Here is an 18,649-nt window from a genome sequence, read left to right on the forward strand (position 1 = left end):
CAAGAGTGGAATATGATTATAGGGATTTTTAGGCTGAATTTTGGCAATGTGAAATTCCAGTTGGGCACTGTCTTGCATGTCTGTGTCAATGATGCAATTTCGGTATCAATTGTACATGAGATATTATTATTTCCTAGGTCATGCTGCATGCTTTCATAGCCCACTACAATAGCACTGTTTAATGGATCCCTCTGGATTAGGTCTGAGTTCAGATCTCTTTAGCCCTCAGCTGTACCCTCCCAATCCTTCACATTGTCTCCCCAAAGGCAATTCCCAGCCTCCATCTCCCGCCACCCACAGCTCAGGCACCATTTCTCATTACTCCCTCACCTACTGAGCTTGGGATAAAGTTTACTGCATACTTTTAAAAGAGCAGGTGTACTTCAACTGCAAGTTCTTTTGGTTTTAATGATAGAAACCTGAACAATAAATTGAATGTTATTTTTGAGATAAAAACCATAACCAAAAAATATGAGCTCTTCAAACCTTCATTGGATCCATTATTACAGTCGGCACAAAGTTAAGGAAAATATGGTTGCAATCGGTGCGCACAGTCTGTTTGTTAAAAGCCACTTCTAGTTCATCCATGGCCTCAAGCAGCAGGCGCTCCCCCTCATTTTGTAGATATTCGAAAGAGGCTTCCTGAAAGAATGAAATTAAAACAAGTTCTGAATTTGGTTTGGGTCCTTTTCATTTTGATGCAGAATGTGGAGATGAAGCTTTGTTAACCTGGAATGGGATTTGCAGGTATCAGGTTGGGAATAAGGGATGGATAAAATGCTACCACTGCTGTGATGAGAAATGTTGGCCACATTCAGGGCTCATAAGAATGTAAAAGGATTAATGGTTTAATTTTCAAAGATAATTAGAAAAATTAAGAGAATCATGAAGTCTATGCATAGGACTTTCCTCCACTATGACAAAATGGCTGGGGCATAGTTCATAATGGGCAAAGATTGTCCTCATAAATTCGGATGCAAGTAAGCTAGATGGATCAAGTAACCATATTTATTCAAACTTTCTTATATTAGAATGTCCCACTGACTGGATTTGATTCAGTTTTTGTCATGCAAGGACCATCATGCCAAATGAAATATTGAACTGTAACCAAAGGGTAGCACTCAAGTGCTTTGTGAGCCTGAGACTCCTCACCTTAGTAATGAGGTCAGGATGTCTGATGATGGCGCGGACAAAAAACCTGTAGTCAGTGACCTCTGTTCCCTTCTTCACCTTGGCAGCACCTAGGTACAGGTGCATCTTGTGGTTACCGCACGGAATAGCAGTGAGGTCAAAGTTTTGCATCCGGTTGAGTTCCAGCTGGAAAGCCAAGGCTGGATCCAAATGCCGATAAATACGATCTTCTGCAAACTGAATGGTGAGATTTCAGGCTCGACGCACAAAGAGATCACAGGTTTCTAAATGCAAATGAAATGTCTGCCCCATCCCCACTCTTGACTTGAAAATAAAAAACTTGTTTTAGGGTATCAATAACTATAAATGTTCTGAAATAAAGATAAGATTTTCATCTTAGGTTCTGTAAACTAGAATTATTAAAACTGTTTCTTTCAATATTAAAAGATGTTGATGTTTTATTGACATCATCACTGCAACATTACTGCAACTATCCCAACATCAGAAGGCATTCAAGAAATTCCTTCATGTCTCAAGTTTCTTAGATTTAGGATTTTTCAATTTAATGACATAAATTAAAGGAATCCATCTCTTAATGTTTTAAAAATTACTAAAGATTTTGAAAGTGTTCACAAACACAGCAACGATTAGATTTTCAGTTCTCATTTTAGCATCCTAAATGTAAATATTTGTTAATTTTAATAGAGAATAAATATCCAGCTCTCTATGTAAAGCAAGGTCTGATTAGACACAGCAAATGCTAAATTCTTCTAGACCAAATGTTTTATCTGAGAAGATAAGACAAGGTCAGCTGAGAAGATCATCGGGGTCTCTCTTCCCATCATTACAGACATTTACACCACACGCTGCATCTGCAAAGCAAACAGCATTATGAAGGGCCCCACGCACCCCTCGTACAAACTCCTGCCATCTGGGAAAAGACACCGAAGCATTCGGGCTCTCACGACCGGACTATGTGACAGTTTCTTCCCCCAAGCCACCAGACTCCTCAATACCCAGAGTCTGGACTGACACCAACTTACTGCCCTCTACTGTACCTATTGTCTTGTTTATTATTTATTGTAATGCCTGCATTGTTTTGTGCACTTTATGTGGTCCTGGGTAGGTCTGTAGTCTAGTGTAGTTTTTTTTTGTTATTTTTTTACATAGTTCAGTGTGGTTTTTGTACTGTTTCATGTAGCACCATGGTCCTGAAAAGCGTTGTCTCGTTTTTACTCTGTACTGTACAAGCAGCTATGGTCGAAATAACAATAAAAAGTGATGACTTCACTTACCTCTGTGACAGAGAGCAATTGGTAAACATACTCCTTACAGATGCACATTTACACACACACACACAAAGCTTGCCTTGTCAATCTGCTGTCGATGTGCTGAGTGTGTGCACTTCATTGTGTTCCCTGGCGTTTTGTTATAAAGGGTTAGCTTTATGATGCCTTTCCAACATACTCAGTAGAATATTTCATTTCTTCAGTAATAGGGATGTGTAAATGTGCAGATGCTGTTTGTATACTGTTTTTAAAGTAAATACTTGTTTATTTTGTAATATGATTGTAACTACACTGTGGGGTGTATCATATTCTAATTCATGTGTAGTCTTAAATTAACTTTGTGGGTAATTAGAAATAGTATGTTCTAGAGCCTAATAAACAAGGTTCATTGCCCTCAGTAGGAGAGGGAGACCGGGGCTGCCAGGAGTTCACACTGGACAGAGTATGACACAAACATGACAAAGTCTGCAGGTGCTGGAAATCCAAAGCAACACACACAAAATGCTGGAGGATCTCAGCAGGTCAGGCAGCATCTATGGAAAGGAGTAAACAGTCAACCTTTTGGGCCGAGACCCTTCTATGCTGTGGAGTTTTTATTGTGTTTGATCCTTCTGTAAATATTGTCAGTTTTTTCTTTTTCCCGCTATTGCTAATTTTTGTAAGTTGGATTTTTGATGCTCGGAAACGCCCTTGGACTAAAGTGCTGACTCCAGCCATTTTTTCTTCTGTCATAACCCACACATCTATCAATCTCCGTTGTCTAATTCTTGGTACATCTGAATAACGTTCCTATTTCTCACATTTCCATCCTTTATTTCTTTTGCTGAGACTGAAAATCGGCAGCAAATAACAGAAAGGATTTATGCTAACCTAGTAAAAACCATGCTGGCTAGAACAGAATGGAAACAATCCCAGATGGATTTTTAAGGTCATGTCCTAGAAGTCAGAGGACAGAAAGTACCTTGGAATTTTCTTCCTGATCCAAAAGATATGCAATTATAACTTAAAGAGGCAACAGTTCTTGGTCTTGCATAAATAGTAAATAGTTTTGTGTACCTCTGCATTTGCCCTGAAGGTGAAGTACTTGGGGAATTCTCGCTGTAAGCAAAAGAGAATGGGAAAGACAAACTGAAATTTAATGATCATATGGCTAATAATTAAATATAAGCATTTTAATGCAAAACTTTTCAAGTAGACAACTAGAAAAATTTAGAAAAGCTCACCTTCTGTCCAACTAGAAAGGTGATTCGTCGGATTCCATACTCACACAAAAGGACTTTCTGCGAACACAGAGGGAAAAGAATGGTTTTTAGCCTTTGATGGTTTTTCATAGCAAAATCTAAAATAAACGTCTAATACTTTTAAAAACTTCATAATACAAAGCCTATTTTGTTGATACTTCTTTTCTGAAAATCATTTCTGATGAAAGGGAAGATGTATAATGGCCAGGAGGTTAGCCTAGAGTTGCCAAGTTTAAAAGGCAAGCTTTCAAAAATACCTTGGATTGACAGAATATACTGAAGATCATCACCAATTCATCATCTTTCTCGCAATCACCATCTCTGAGTGCAATATTCAGAATATGGATGGGTTCGTCCTTCAAATCCTGTTTACAAAAGTAGCATTTTAAAGCCTTTTTTTAGTATATCCCAGACAATACATGATAAACATTAACAATCTCCTAGAGCAGGGGTTCCCACCCTTTTTTATGCCATGGACCAATACTATTAAGCAAGGGGTCCATAGACCCCAGGTTAAGAATCCCTGTCCTAACCGTACATAGATTCATATTTCATATGGCAGATTTTCTCACTTCCAGCTCATAATCTATTTTTATTTTTTAAAAATTAGCTTTGGTCACCAGCATTCTGAACTTTATTTTCTCGTGGTTTCTGAGATCAAAAGGTTTATAGGCTGGTAGACTATCCAAGCAACCAGAGATAGATTTGGAAGTCATGATGTTATTACCTTCAGGTTAATTTCTCAAGCAACGTCCATTGAAAATTCCAGTGGTCTCAATCTGTCTTGCACCTTATTCAATTCATTCATCTCTGGAGAACAGGGGTTCCCAACCTAGGGTCCATAGACCCCTTGGTTAATGGTCTGATTCCATGCCATGAAAAATGATTGGGAAGCCCTGCCTGAGTCAGTTTTCTTCCCTTTCATTTCCATGCTTAACCAATTATCTCTTTAAATCTATTATAGTTCTTCTTTCTATCCTATCCATCATAGAACTCTGGTCACCCTAAATATCTATTGCATAAAATAAGGTCTTTTTAACCTCTCTCAGGACATCTTCAAGGAGTGATGCCCTAAAAAGGTGGCATCCATCATTAAGAACCCCCATCACCCAGGGTGTACCCACTTTTTGTTGCTACCATCAGGAAGGAGGTTCAGAAGCCTGAAGTTACACACTCAACAGTTTCTTCCCCTCTGTCATCAGATATTGACACTTCCTCACTACTTTTTAATTTTTTTTATTTTTTCACTACTTATTTAATTTAACTAATATATATATACTTACTGTAATTCACAATTCCTTTTCTCTATTATTACCTGTGCAGCACTGCAAAGTCAACAAATTTCATGACATATGCTTGTGATATTAAACCTGATTCTGATTACTACGGTGATTTATTAAAATTTTTGTTTAATATTTATTAAGTCATTATCCCAAATAGTATTTTCCTAAAATCTCTCTTAGTTTTGAGTACCTCTTCAGTCTCCTCTTTTGTTCTCCTAGGAAAAATAGTTGCATCACTCTTGCCTTCCCTACAGGTACATATCCTTGGCATTTTCTTAGGGAATTGTTATTGCACTCTCCATGGACAGGAGATCCTTCTCATTCTGAGTCATTCAATAAGGAGACTAAATTCTAAACTCAGTATGATCTATCTGAGGAGCTTAATATTCTTCATCTTTCATTTCTCCTCTCGTACATGAAATTGCAATCTTGGTTTCATTTAATCTTCCTCAGTCAATACTCTCCTTCTTTTTACCTTTATCTCCAGGATTTCTTGATTTGAAATTGAGAAATTCAATAGTCTAGCAAGTGCTAATTTCAAAATCTTCAGTGGCAAGCTCAAAGGAAGAACAATAACTTAGAGTTTAAGCTTCTACGTGTAAAGCACGGAGATTAAGAATTACCTTACTGTCTTCCTGATCAAAGAAGGTTGACCTTGTCTCAGAAAATAATGGACTATCCAGAGATGGGTCAGCAAAGCAGCCAATCACTTCTTCAAAGTTTCTTTAAAAGTACAAATATTCAAATGATTTACACACTAATTACAGAGATCATTACATAATTTATATGATGCAACAACATATAACTTATTGTGGATTTCTCTTGATATTAGGTGTTCATTGCATTGCTCAATCTTGTACACCATAATATGAAAACACTCGCTTTATGTTTTTTTACAACTGATATATTTATGTAACTTGTTGGACACTATTTTTGACAGTATAGAGATACAGGTTGGCTTCTCTGAGATAGTAAATATATATTAATTTTTACACTGATCTGAAGACTGGATATGAGAACCTATTTTTGGAGCATAAATGGAGAAGTTCACAAAAAAGATCTCAAGGAAATGCTCTGACTTGCTGAGATTCTCCTTCATTTTGTGTATGTTGCTCTAGATTTCCAGCATCAGTAGAATCTTGTGTCAAGGAAAAGTATGATTTCTACTAGAGTGGAGTTAAATTAAGAAGTAAGAAATGTGCTTTTGTAGAGGTTTAAATGACCGGTTTCCATGAAAAGGATCAAATAAACAGGAGCAGCTATCCCCTTAACCTTGCTGTGTCATTCAAGAAGATCATGGCAGATCCAATCTTACCCCAATATCACCTTTCTGCTCTGTCCCCATACCACTTGATCCTCTGCTAATACATGAATACAACTGTAAATTGTCCTGTGATTAGGTTAATCAGGGCTGTGGGATTGCTGGGACAGAAGGGCCTACACCCTACTGTATTGGTAAATAAATACATCGATTATTCTATCACCATAGGTCTCAGCAGAAGGTGCAGAATCCTCTGAAAGAAATTCCTTCCTATCTCCATTGAAATGGGTGATTGCTTACTCTGAAAACTTGCCGTCCTGTTCTAGGTGCCCCACTCGGAGAAACATCCTCCTAGCCTTCTCCCTGTCAAAGCCCTTCAAATCATCTACAGTTTCAAAAGATCACTTTATCTTTTTAATGTTTCCCCCAATAAGTGTAGGAACAACTTGCACAACATTTTTTTCAGATACCACTGTTTGCTTTCTGAAAACCAAACTAGTGACCCTATCTGGACTGTTTGCAATGCAAGAACATCCTTACTTACAGATGGAGACCAAAACTGTACAAAGTACTGCAGATGTGATCTCAGCATTTCCCTGTGAAATTATACAGACCTTACCTGACCTATGTTCAGTTAGTGTTCCTCATTACTTGCTGTACCCAGAAGTGAACTTTTTCTGGTGTTTGTGATATTTGTACCATCAGATCCCATTGAACTGTAATATTGTGTCAGCTCAGTCTTTTTAAATAATAATTTATTCTTTCAAAAATTGAACTTCCCCACGTAATCCTCCATCTGCAACTTCACTATAACTTTGCAAGCTCTTTGTAACCTTACCACAACTACTTAGGTCACTGATTTTGTACCACTATCAAATATGTCTACAGTACACATTCTCCTTTCACCAAATCATCATCATCAATGTAAACGTAGAAGGCTGTAGTGTCGATATCTGTGGCGGCCCATACATGACTCACTGATTCCAATTCTCTGTTTCCAGTGAACAAACCTCCTGTCCCTGCTGAATGGTTACCTACTAACTTTGTAAGATTCCTAAGACTGTAGATATTGGGTCCCATCTCTGTGAGCAGCTGAAAACTAGACCAACAGTTTGTAGTAAAAAGATATTGTTCTATATCTTGAACAGACGCCAATTAAACAATGTTGCCTGTAGATTCAAGGATGACGGAGAGTGGTGCTACAAAAGCCTAATGCGAATGGGACTTCTTATATGGACAGTTGGTATATAAGAAGTAATGATACAAAAAACAATGGAAGTTACCAAGAGAAGAGATTATTATGCATCTGGAACACAGAGAAATCCAGAACGTTTTATATGCTATGGTCACATGAAATCTCTTAATGTCGTTGATAATGACAGAAACTAGAAGGTATGAAACATTTCAAAATTTGTCACTTTTGATAACTCAAATCTAAATTTTGCATACTTATGTTACTGAAATAAAAGTAGAAGAAATTACTAGTGGAATTTAAAAATCTTGGAAAATAAAAATCCTTTATTGATCCCAAAGGAACTGACAGTATCACAGTAGCATTACAAGTGCACAGGTATACAAATATTAGAAGGGAAGTAAGAAAGGATAAAAAAGAAGTTGCCTCAAACAGTCTAACAGGAAGGGGTCATCACTTCCCCGGCTATAGCTTGACTGGCTATAGAGCCTAATGACCGAGGGTAAGAATGACCTCATATAGTGCTCTTTGGAGCAACGCAGTTGTCTCAGTCTATTACTAAAAGTGTTAAGTTAAGGTAGCATGCAGAGTGAGAAACATTGTCTAGAATTGCCAGGAATTTTTGTAGGGTTCTTTGTGCTACCACAGCCTCCAGTTTGACTCCTATAACAGAGCTAGCCTTTCTAATCAATTTATTGAGCCTGTTGGTGTCACCCATGTTGATGCTATTGCCTCAGCACACCACCACATAGAAGATTGTTCTGGCAGTAACAGACTGATAGAACATGTAGAACTGATAGAACATTGCATACTCCAAAAGTCCTCAGTTTCCTCAGGAAGTAAAGACAACTTTGGCCCTTCTTTTACATAACCTCTGCATTGGTGCTCCACTCAAGTCTGTTATTCAGGTGCAACCCCAGGGTACTTGCAGGTCCTCATGACATCCATGGCCTCTCCATCAATAGCAACAGGGAGCAGTGCAGGTTTAGTCTTCATAAAGCAGAGTAAAACAGTGGATGTTGTCTATATGGACTTCAGAAAGGCCTTTGACAAGGTTCCACACGGAAGGTTAGTTTGGAAGGTTCAATTGTTAGGTATTAATATTGAAGTAGTAAAATGGATTCAACAGCGGCTGGATGGGAGATGCCAGAGAGTAGTGGTGGATAACTGTTTGTCAGGTTGGAGGCCGGTGACTAGCGGTGTGCCTCAGGGATCTGTACTGGGTCCAATGTTGTTTGTAATATATGTTAATGATCTGGATGATGGGGTGGTAAATTGGATTAGTAAGCATGCAGATGATACTAAGATAGGTGGTGGTGTGGATAATGAAGTAGGTTTTCAAAGCTTGCAGAGAGATTTAGGCCAGTTAGAAGACTGAACTGAAAGATGGTAGATGGAGTTTAATGCTGATAAGTGTGAGGTGCTACATTTTGGTAGGACTAATAAAAATAGGACATTTACCGACACACATGGTAAATGGTAAGGCATTGAGGAATGCAGTAGAACAGAGTGATCTAAGAATAATGGTGCATAGTTCCCTGAAGGTGGAATCTCATGTGGATAGGGTGGTGAAGAGAGCTTTTGGTATGCTGGCCTTTATTCTTTGGAGCGTAGAAGGTTGAGGGAGGACTTGATAAAGGTACTTAAAATTATGAGGGGAATAGACAGAGTTGACGTGGATAGGGTTTTTCCTTTGAGAGTAGGGGAGATTCAAACAAGAGGACATGATTTGAGAGTTAGAGAGCAAAAATTTAAGGGTAACATGAGAGGGAATTTCTTTACACAGAGAGTGGTAGCTATGTGGAACGAGCTTCCAGTAGAAGTGGTAAAGGCAGGTTCGATATTGTCATTTAAAAAAAAATTGGATGGGTATATGACAGGAAAGGAATGGAGGGTTATGAGCTGAGTGCAGGTCGGTGGGACTAGGTGAGAGTAAGCATTCGGCACAGACTAGAAGGACCGAGATGGCCTGTTTCCATGCTGTATCTGTTATATGATTATATGGTAAAGCCCGTCACCATCTCCTTTGTCTTACTGATGCTGAGCTGCAGATGATTCAGCTTACACCATTTGACAAAGTCCTCCACCAAGGCCCTGTATTCATCCTCCCATTCTCCCTTTATACACCTAACTGTGTTGAGTCATCAGAGAATTTCTGCAGATGACATGACTAAGTGTAATATCTAAAGTTGAGGCATACAGGGTAAAGAGGAAGGGAGCCAATACAGTCCCCTGTGGGGTCCCAGTGCTGCTTATAGCCATCTCTGACACATAGCTCTGAAGCCGCACAACCGGTGGTCTTCCAGTCAGGAGGTCCATTATCCAGGATACAATGGAAGCACTAATCTGCATTGATGGAGCTTTTCCCCTCAGCAATGAGGGTTGTATGGTTTTGAAGGCACCTGAGTAATCAAAAAACATGATCCTCACAGTGCTGCCCAGCTTATCCATATGAGGATAGGTCTTGTTCAGCAGGTAGATGTAGACAGTGGTAGCCTGTGTTGTTCATCCATATGTTGAAATGAAGGGAGTGGGAGGCCGGAAGGGAGGCGTTGGTGCTGAGGAAGCATTAGATGCCTTTACACCTGGACTGGTGTGCTGAAGGGGGTGTGAACAGAAGGGCAATTATCAAACCTATTGAAGAATTGGTTTAACACATTAGCCCATTCACGGCTGCATTCTGAGGCTCTACAGTCAGGCTGATTGAAGCCAGTGATGTTCTTCATCCTCTCCGCACTTCCTGTGTGTTACTCTGCCCAAGCCTGTTCTCCAGCTCTCTCCTGTATTCCTCTTTAGCCATCTTGATCTTCTCCTTTAGCTCCCTCTGCACATGTGTCAATTCCTCCCTGTCTCCTGATTTAAAGGCTCTCTTTTTGTGGTTGGGAAGAGCCTTCAGATCACTGGTGACCCAACATTACTCAAATACTACTGAAATATTGCTGAGCTATCAACAACTCAAAAATGATACATATTGCGTGGATATTGGGTACAAGTTGATTAGGGAGTTAACATTGGCATGTGCTAAAGGTAATGCAGTCGTTATGGGAGATTTCAACATGCAGGTGAACTGGGAGAATCAGGTAAGTGCTGGACCCCAGGATAGGGAGTTTGTGGAGTGTCTAATGGTTGTATTTTTGGAACAGCTTGTGCTTGAGCCAACCAGGAATGAGGCTATTTTGGACTTGGTGATGTGTAGTGAACAGGAATTGATAAGTGATCTTGAAGTAAAGGAGCCATTAGGAAGTAGTGATCATAACATGATAAGCTTTTATCTACAATTTGAGAGGGATAAGGGCAGATCAGAGGTGTCAGTGTTGCAATTAAATAAAGGAGACTATGGAGCCATGAGGGAAGAACTGGCCAAAGTTAAATGGGCGGATGCCCTGGCAGGAAAAACAGTGGATCAGCAGTGGCAGATATTCTTGGGGATAATACAAAAGATGCAAAAGCGGTTCATTCCAATGAGAAGGAAGGATTCAAAGAGGGGGAAGGGGCCACAGTGGTTGACAAAGGAAGTCAGAGATTGTATAGCATTAAAGAAAAAGAAGTATGACAGGGCTAAGATGAGTGGGAATACAGATGATTGGGAAAGTTTTAAGGAACAGCAGATCTTAACTAAAAAAGCAATATGGAGAGAAAAAATCAGGTATGAGCTCAGTCTAGCCAGGAATATAAAAGGGGATAGCAAAAGCTTTTTTAGCTATGTGAAGAAAAAGAAGATAGTTAAGAACAATGTTGGCCCCTTGAAGAATGAATTGGGTGAAATTGTTATGGGAAACAGGGAAATGGCAACAGAATTTAATGCGTACTTTAGATCTGTCTTCACCAGGGAGGACACAAGCAATCTCCCAGATGTATGGATGGGCCAGGGTCATACGATATCAGAGGAAATGAAACAGATTGACATTAGGAAAGAAACTGTGATGAGTAGACTGATAGGACTGAAGGCTAATAAATCCCCAGGTCCAGATGGTCTGCATCTGAGGGTTCTAAAAGAGGTGGCTCAGGAAATTGCGGATGCATTGGTAATCATTTTCCAATGTTCCTTAGATTCAGGATCAGTTCCTGAAGATTGGAGAGTGGCTAATGTTATCCCACTTTTCAAGAAGGGAGGGAAGGAGAAAACGGAGAACTATCGTTTAGCCTAACTATAGCATAACGTCAGTCGTGGGGAAGATGCTTGAGTCCATTATTAAGGACGAAATAGTGGCATATCTTGATGGCAGTAATAGGATTAGGCCGAGCCAGCATGGATTTACCAAGGGCAAATCATGCTTGACTAGTCTGTTGGAGTTTTTTGAGGGTGTAACAAGGATGTTAGACGAGGATAAGCCAGTGGATGTTGTGTACCTAGATTTTCAGAAGTCATTCGATAAGGTGCCGCATAGGAGATTGGTGAGTAAAATCAGAGCTCATGGCATTGGGGGCAGGGTTTCAACATGGATAGAAAACTGGTTGGCAGATAGAAAGCAAAGGGTAGCAGTGAATGGGTGTTTCTCGGACCACAGGGCTCTGTATTGGGACCACAGCTCTTTACGATTTATGTCAACGATTTAGATGAGGGCATTGATAACTATATCAGCAAGTTTGCTGATGATACTAAACTGGGTGACAGTGTGACATGCGAAGAGGAATTTAGGAGAATACAGGGAGACTTGGATAGGCTGGGTGAGTGGGCAGATACTTGGCAGATGTCATTCAATGTGAATAAATGTGAATAAATGAGCAAGTACAACAGGCTGTGAAGAGGACAAATTGAATGTTGGCCTTTATTACAAGGGGAATTGAGTACAAGAGCAAGGATGTCCTTTTGCATTTGTACAGGGCCCTGGTGAGACCACACCTGGAATATTGTGTACAGTTTTGGTCTCCAGGTTTAAGGAAGGACATTCTGGCAATTGAGGAAGTGCAGCGTAGATTCACTAGGTTGATTCCTGGGATGGCAGGGCTGTCTTACGCAGAGAGATTGGAGAGATTGGGCTTGTACGCACCGGAATTGAGGAGATTGAGAGGGGATCTGATTGAAACGTTTAAGATAATTAAAGGATTTGATAGGATTGAGGCAGGAAATATGTTCCAGATGTTGGGAGAGTCCAGTACCAGAAGGCATGGATTGAGAATAAGAGGTCAGTTATTTAAAACAGAGTTGAGGAAAAACTTCTTCTCCCAGAGAGTTGTGGAGGTGTGGAATGCACTGCCTCGGAAGACGGTGGAGGCCAATTCTCTGGATGCTTTCAAGAAGGAGCTAGATAGATATCTGATGGATAGGGGAATCAAGGGATATGGGGACAAGGCAGGGACTGGGTATTGATAGTGAATGATCAGCCATGATCTCAGAATGGCGGTGCAGACTCAAGGTGCCGAATGCTCTACTTCTGCACCTATTGTCTATTGTCTATTGCTCTCCAGTCATCTTATATATGCAGTATACTATACAGTACAACTACTATATAGATATCCACAACGTAGTAAATGTTAATTCATCCAATTCAAGCCTAAAGATTAAATTGCTGTGTCTTTCCTGATTGTAGGAGTTGACTTTGGACCGGCAGGAAGTTGTTCTAACTGCTCTGGACACCTTTTCCTCAAACTATCTCCACAAACAGATCTGTTATCTCCAGATTACATCAGATGCCATCTCCACAGAGAGTGGTCCAGTTCTATCCTTAAAGAATAGAACTTTTTGCATCAAGCACTTTTTGATCACCCCTGTTGTCCAGAGTACTCCTTCTGAGATTGGGTTTGAGGAGATCCAAGCGAGAGTGCAAGGGACAACCCAGGAACAGCGTAGCCGGTGAGTTATTGGTTGCAGAGTTGCTACATTGCAATATGCAAGGAGGAAATTGGTGAGCTTCTGATTCAGTGTAAGTGTTCCACTGATATTGCTCACAGTGCTTTCTTTAGACTGAACAAAACTTTCTGCCAAGGCATTTGTAGCTGGGTGGGATGGTGCAGACGTAATATGTCTTATTGCATTCATTTCCAGGAATGACTGAAACTGTTCGACAATTGTCACTGATGGAGTGTACTGGAACACCAGTTCCTGAGAAGAGGTTTCTCAACACATCTACAGTGTGCGAGGCTGCAGTGGAGGCAGTTGGCAACACTGCTGGTCACTTTGTAGCTACATCTGCAGCTACCATGAAACTTTTGCCCTTGAATGGTCCAGGAAAATTCATATGAATCTCTGCAGGATAGTCCCAAGGATTGAGAGGTGCTGCTCTTGGCATCTTCTGGACGTGTTGGCATGCTGAACAGCGCATGGCAAGCTGTTTGAACTGCTGATCTACCCCAGACCACCAGAAAACATTCATTTTGATCAGATTTAGATGCTCCAACTTGGATGGTATAACAACTCTCAATCCCCACATAATGTAAACCCCATCAAGGGCAAGTTCAACCCAGTGCTGGTAAAAATGGGGGAACTGGAGTTTCTGCAGCACATTCCAACCATTTTGGGTGGTGATGTAGACCTGAGACAGTGAGGGGTCTTTTCTGGTTTCCCTTTGGATCATCTCTGCCTTAACAGGGAGATTTACCATTTGTATTACTTTGACAGCTGTCTTCTTTTGTCACTTTTTCAGGTATTTCCTGTTCCAAGAGTAAACAGGACAATCCATCAGTATTTCCATGATCATTTATGCTCTTTGATTTGTTCTTTTAATTGTACCCGCCAAGAAACAGTGCTCATCTCTGCATTTGTGCTGGTGCAGTTATTGAGCACCCTTCTATGGATTGTGTTGATGATCAGTAATGAGGGTAAATTCTCTCCTCTACAGGTGCTGGTTGAAATGCTTCATACCCACAAATCAGGCTCAAGGTCTCTCTGTCAATCTGAGTGTAATTTTTCTCTGCAGTTTAGTGAGGTGCTTACATCTGATGTGGTGATGTGATGCCGTATGGTATTCACACACTTCTTATATATAACCCATAATGACTTATGTAAACAAAGAGTGCTAAATCAAACAATATATTTACAATATTACTCAATATTACTGAAACATTGAATAGACTACAGTACTTACTTAACAAAGTCATCGAATGTTTCAAACGCAACTATAATACCCATTCGTTGACACAGAGATGTCTGTATGCTGGTCATGTATGGATCATTGCTCTGCCGATTCAGTTCATAATGCGGAATACACATCCTATAAATTAGGGGGAGAAAGGACAGTTAAATGCAGATGTAAAAGAAGTTAGATTCCTTCTTCATTCCAGATTTAGTGAATTAAATTATTCTGGAATTAAATAAGAAAAGCTTTTGACCCTCTAAAGCTGAGTTTCCTTCTATACTACACAACACAGGATAATAATAATAAAAAAAATGATCTTAATCAACAATATAGAACAGTGCCTCTTACACTGAATTCTTAACAAAAAGGGGAGTAAATAATGATCTGGAGTGTTCAAATAAGCATAGGATAGGATAAATATTAGACAGTTCCTGTAATTAAAATGCAACAAAAATGCAAGTGCAAAAGTATTGGGATTACAAAAGATTTTGTAAGCCACAAATCAACAATTTTAGTAGTTGTCTTTTCAATGTACTTCACCCCTAATTTAATTATATGCCAGTAATGGTCTTTTAATTCTCTTTTTGGTACCAGCATATGCTTGAATGCAGAATATTCTCTTTTCCCTCTTCAATCTTATTAAATTAAAACTGTCGACGCTTCTCCCTATAGATGCTGTCTAGCCTGCTGTGTTCTACCAGCACTTTGTGTGTGTTGTTGTTTGAATTTCCAGCATCTGCAGATTTCCTCGTGTTTGCAAATTAAAACTGTAATACTTTGTGAACCTTGAAGAGTTGTCATTGTGTTGCACTGAATTAGCTTGAGTAGGCAAGATACCAATTGTTAGCACTTGACAATATAGAAAAGGTAGGAAAGCAAAAGTTTTGGGAATCAGGCATTCAGTTAAAAGCCAATGTATTTTGTGGGATACTCTCTGATGCACAGAGAGGTTCTAAACTATTTAAGCTAAGCAGAAATAATTATGAATCCCTTTATTGAAGTTTTCAGATGATTATGTGATTGACCAAAGCCTGACACCCTTTGACCTAAACTACAAATAGATTATGTCCAACTGCAACATGTTAATTTTATCTTTTAACGACTATTTGCAAGTTGCCCTTTGTGCCAGTTAACCTTTAAGTGTCAACATTATAAAAACCAACAATACAAAAATCCATTTCTTCTCCTTTGTCAATTTTGCTAATTGTAGTGGAATGTTATTTTTTTTTACAATGTTTTCTAATTGTTAGATAAAGTAATCCATCATATTAGTATAATCTAGATGTGGTCTGTCTGAATCCAACAACCCAGCTTGGTTTAGGACTGGTAACAATCACATTCAACACAGGCATGCTCAATTCTGGTTAAGATTTTGAGCCTCACTTTCTGCATTTTCCTAATTTTTCACCAATTGGGTTAGTTGTTCATCGTTTGCAAGGCAATATTCTTTTCCTTTGATCTTTTGGCTCATGCAATAAATAGATGAAACAATACCTGCATATCGTAGGATTGCTTCCTCTGAAATTAAACATTTAACACACAAAAAGTAAGAAAGATAAAACAGCACTTTTTTTTACCCAATAATGCACAATACATAGACAGTTTAGCATACTAATTAAATAAAATATTTGGTACTCTATCCAGAAAAAAGACTTCTCAAAACCTATTTCTGAAAATTCAGAGGTTATGAGCATTGTGCCGTGCTGAATGACACTACAACGGCTGAGATGGTGAGTTCAATCTTGAGTCTATTTGAGGCAAGTTAACTGAGAAATGGGAGCCAAGGGGGTGTTATAATTATCTTCACTGAATGCACATTTATGGAGTACAGAGACCTGAAGATCAGCTATTGTTTCATGATTTCTGCTACATAAACTCTGCAGATTTCAAGAGAATGATTTGTTATGTTGGAATAGTGCCATTCACATTCTTTAGTTTGAGTTATAGAGTACAGAAACAGGCCCACCAGCCCTCCACTACTATGGTGAGCTTTTCACTCATCCCATGGCTTTAAGACTATCATTGAAAGTTCTTATATAGAACAGAAGCTGATATAAACATGAGGCTGGAAAACACTACTTGCAAAATGAACTGGATTTGGGAAGTGAGGAAGAGTGACAAAGAGATTCTGAAAGTAAACTGATTTACAACAGTTTGATGATGGCACTCTCATTATGTATTTTAAAGATTGAGGTCATAGGCAGATTTACCAAGGTTTGTTCTACAGCTCTCTCAACCTCTCCTAAACCATAATTTATAGAGTAAGGAAGAAAGAGTTCCTCCTACCCTGAAGAAGTTTAAATCTTCCCTATGATGGGAGTTCAGTGAAACTCTCTCTTTCTGCTTCGCCGGTGTGATCCTGGCTGCTCTCCATCTCTTTGAACACGTGCTTACCCAAACCCACTACTACAGTCCTGTATCCTTTCTGGGAACATGTTTTCCATGGCCTTCTGTCTCTTTCACCAATCAACTTCCCAGCTCCTTACTTCATCCCTTCCCTTCCAGGTTTCACCCATCACCTGCTGTTTATCTCTTCCCCCACCCATCTTTTAAATCTACTCCTCAGCCTTTTTTTCTCAGTCCTGCCAAAGGGTTTCAGCCTGAAGCATCGACTGTACTTTTTTCCACAGGTGATGCCTGGACTGCAGAGTTCCTCCAGCATTTTGTGTGTGTTGCTCCTTTTACATAAAGCAACAGCAGGCAATAGGTTAAGGACATATAGTTCAACTTATGGATTTAAATAAATTTTAAGCTAAATGATCAGTTTCAAGTAACCACTTTCAGAATTCTAGCTATGTTATCTGATCATTATAGTATGCAGCACCAAAGAGGACTACAACTAGAAATAAGTTTGAAAATGTGTAGCTTGAGTGACTGATGTTTGGGTTGAGTTGTTCTCCAATTTTGGCCATTTACTTGTAAACATTTCATTACCATAGCAGGAGACATCATCAGTGTGCTATCGATCGTAGCATGTCCTCTGAAAGCCTGCTCTTTATATATTCATCAATCATCTGATTGGTCATCATTACAGAAACTCAATTGTGATGTAGGGAGGAAGTCTCATCACTGACTGGTTGTGTGGCAAACTTTGTGTGTGATGGTCTAGAATTCCAAACGGGTTTTCATAATGACAACCAATCGGTAGATTGATGTATAAGCTAAGCATTCAGAGTACATACCACAATTAACAGTGCACAATGATGTTTCCTGGTATGGTGATGAAACACTTACAAGCAAATTGCCAAAATTGGAGAACAACTCAACCCAACCAGGACTTCAACTTTTAAGCAAGTGAATAATCAAAGAGGAAGATATTGGGAGATTAGTTGATTGGTTTAGTGTTCCATGGACCCCAGTTTAGTTGTTAATATTACTGTTCAATAATTTTTTTGTTATAAGTAACTATTTTGCTGTCCATAGTCTTTTTAATGAATCTCAATCCACAATTTTAATATATCTCAACAAATCGATCGTAATTGCAGGGAAACAGTGAATGGTTTGGTCTTGTGTAGTCGTGCAGGCTGTGCCAACATACAGACTATTGGCACTTTGCAGGAACTATCTGAATGCAGACCAGAGAAAATATTTTTGACTTAAGAAAAACATAAAAATCCTGTAAAGAACTAATGAAGCACTAATTTATTACAGAGATTTTAACTTAAACCAGACAGTACCTGTTTGGATGAGATGAAGGAAGCAGAAACTGGAAATCTACTACACGAATCCCATTGTGCAGCTGATGATGCTGTACGCTGTTGAGTTCGTAGGCGATATATGATCTACGTACATAAACCTTAAAGATGTGGAAAGTTTTTTCATGAGCTGGTAAACTGAAGCCTCTGCAATGAAATCACTAATCTCAAGACACAGCACTGAAACAATAAACATGTGAAGTCTCAAAACAGAGCTATTAGTTTAAAGAGGTCAAAGTCAATACATACATGGGTGAAATGCAGCAACATCACAGACACAGAGCATTGGATAAGCAGCAATAATGGGGAAAAATAGACAGAGACTTTCTTAACATATGGAAGGATAAAGTAAAAAAGATGCAGTTTCTTTCAAACTGGGTTCTCCATTATGATCCATTACTCAGGCTTCCATAACCGACCTGTGCAAACATCAAGTCAGACGTGAGTCAGAATGGCAGTGATGTCATTACAACTAAAGAGGGTGAGATTGAGTGATGAGAGTGGAAAGATATGAGGCTCCCTTTTCTAAGCAATTTCCAAT

General features: G+C 39.3%; 1 protein-coding gene across 6 annotated transcripts in view; it reads right to left on the reverse strand.

Moving 5' to 3' along the window:
• acacb (acetyl-CoA carboxylase beta) overlaps nt 1–18,649 on the reverse strand; it is a 162,319-nt gene that overhangs the window by 48,036 nt on the left and 95,634 nt on the right. For 5 of the 6 annotated variants that reach the window (XR_009515406.1, XR_009515407.1, XM_059987883.1 and 2 more), the window contains 9 exons: nt 18,091–18,209; nt 15,908–15,931; nt 14,423–14,548; nt 5,568–5,667; nt 3,919–4,026; nt 3,644–3,700; nt 3,477–3,518; nt 1,153–1,368; nt 487–642 (listed from right to left, as the gene is read on the reverse strand). Coding sequence is in view for 4 of the 6 variants with exons in the window: in XM_059987883.1 (XP_059843866.1) it covers nt 487–642; nt 1,153–1,368; nt 3,477–3,518; nt 3,644–3,700; nt 3,919–4,026; nt 5,568–5,667; nt 14,423–14,548; nt 15,908–15,931; nt 18,091–18,209 (948 nt within the window). In the remaining 2 variants the exon portion in view is untranslated. The remainder of the gene's footprint in view (nt 1–486; nt 643–1,152; nt 1,369–3,476; nt 3,519–3,643; nt 3,701–3,918; nt 4,027–5,567; nt 5,668–14,422; nt 14,549–15,907; nt 15,932–18,090; nt 18,210–18,649) is intronic. The other variant, XM_059987884.1, reaches the window with a different exon arrangement.

Source organism: Hypanus sabinus, chromosome 13, assembly GCF_030144855.1.
Source record: "Hypanus sabinus isolate sHypSab1 chromosome 13, sHypSab1.hap1, whole genome shotgun sequence".
Taxonomy (NCBI): domain Eukaryota; kingdom Metazoa; phylum Chordata; class Chondrichthyes; order Myliobatiformes; family Dasyatidae; genus Hypanus; species Hypanus sabinus.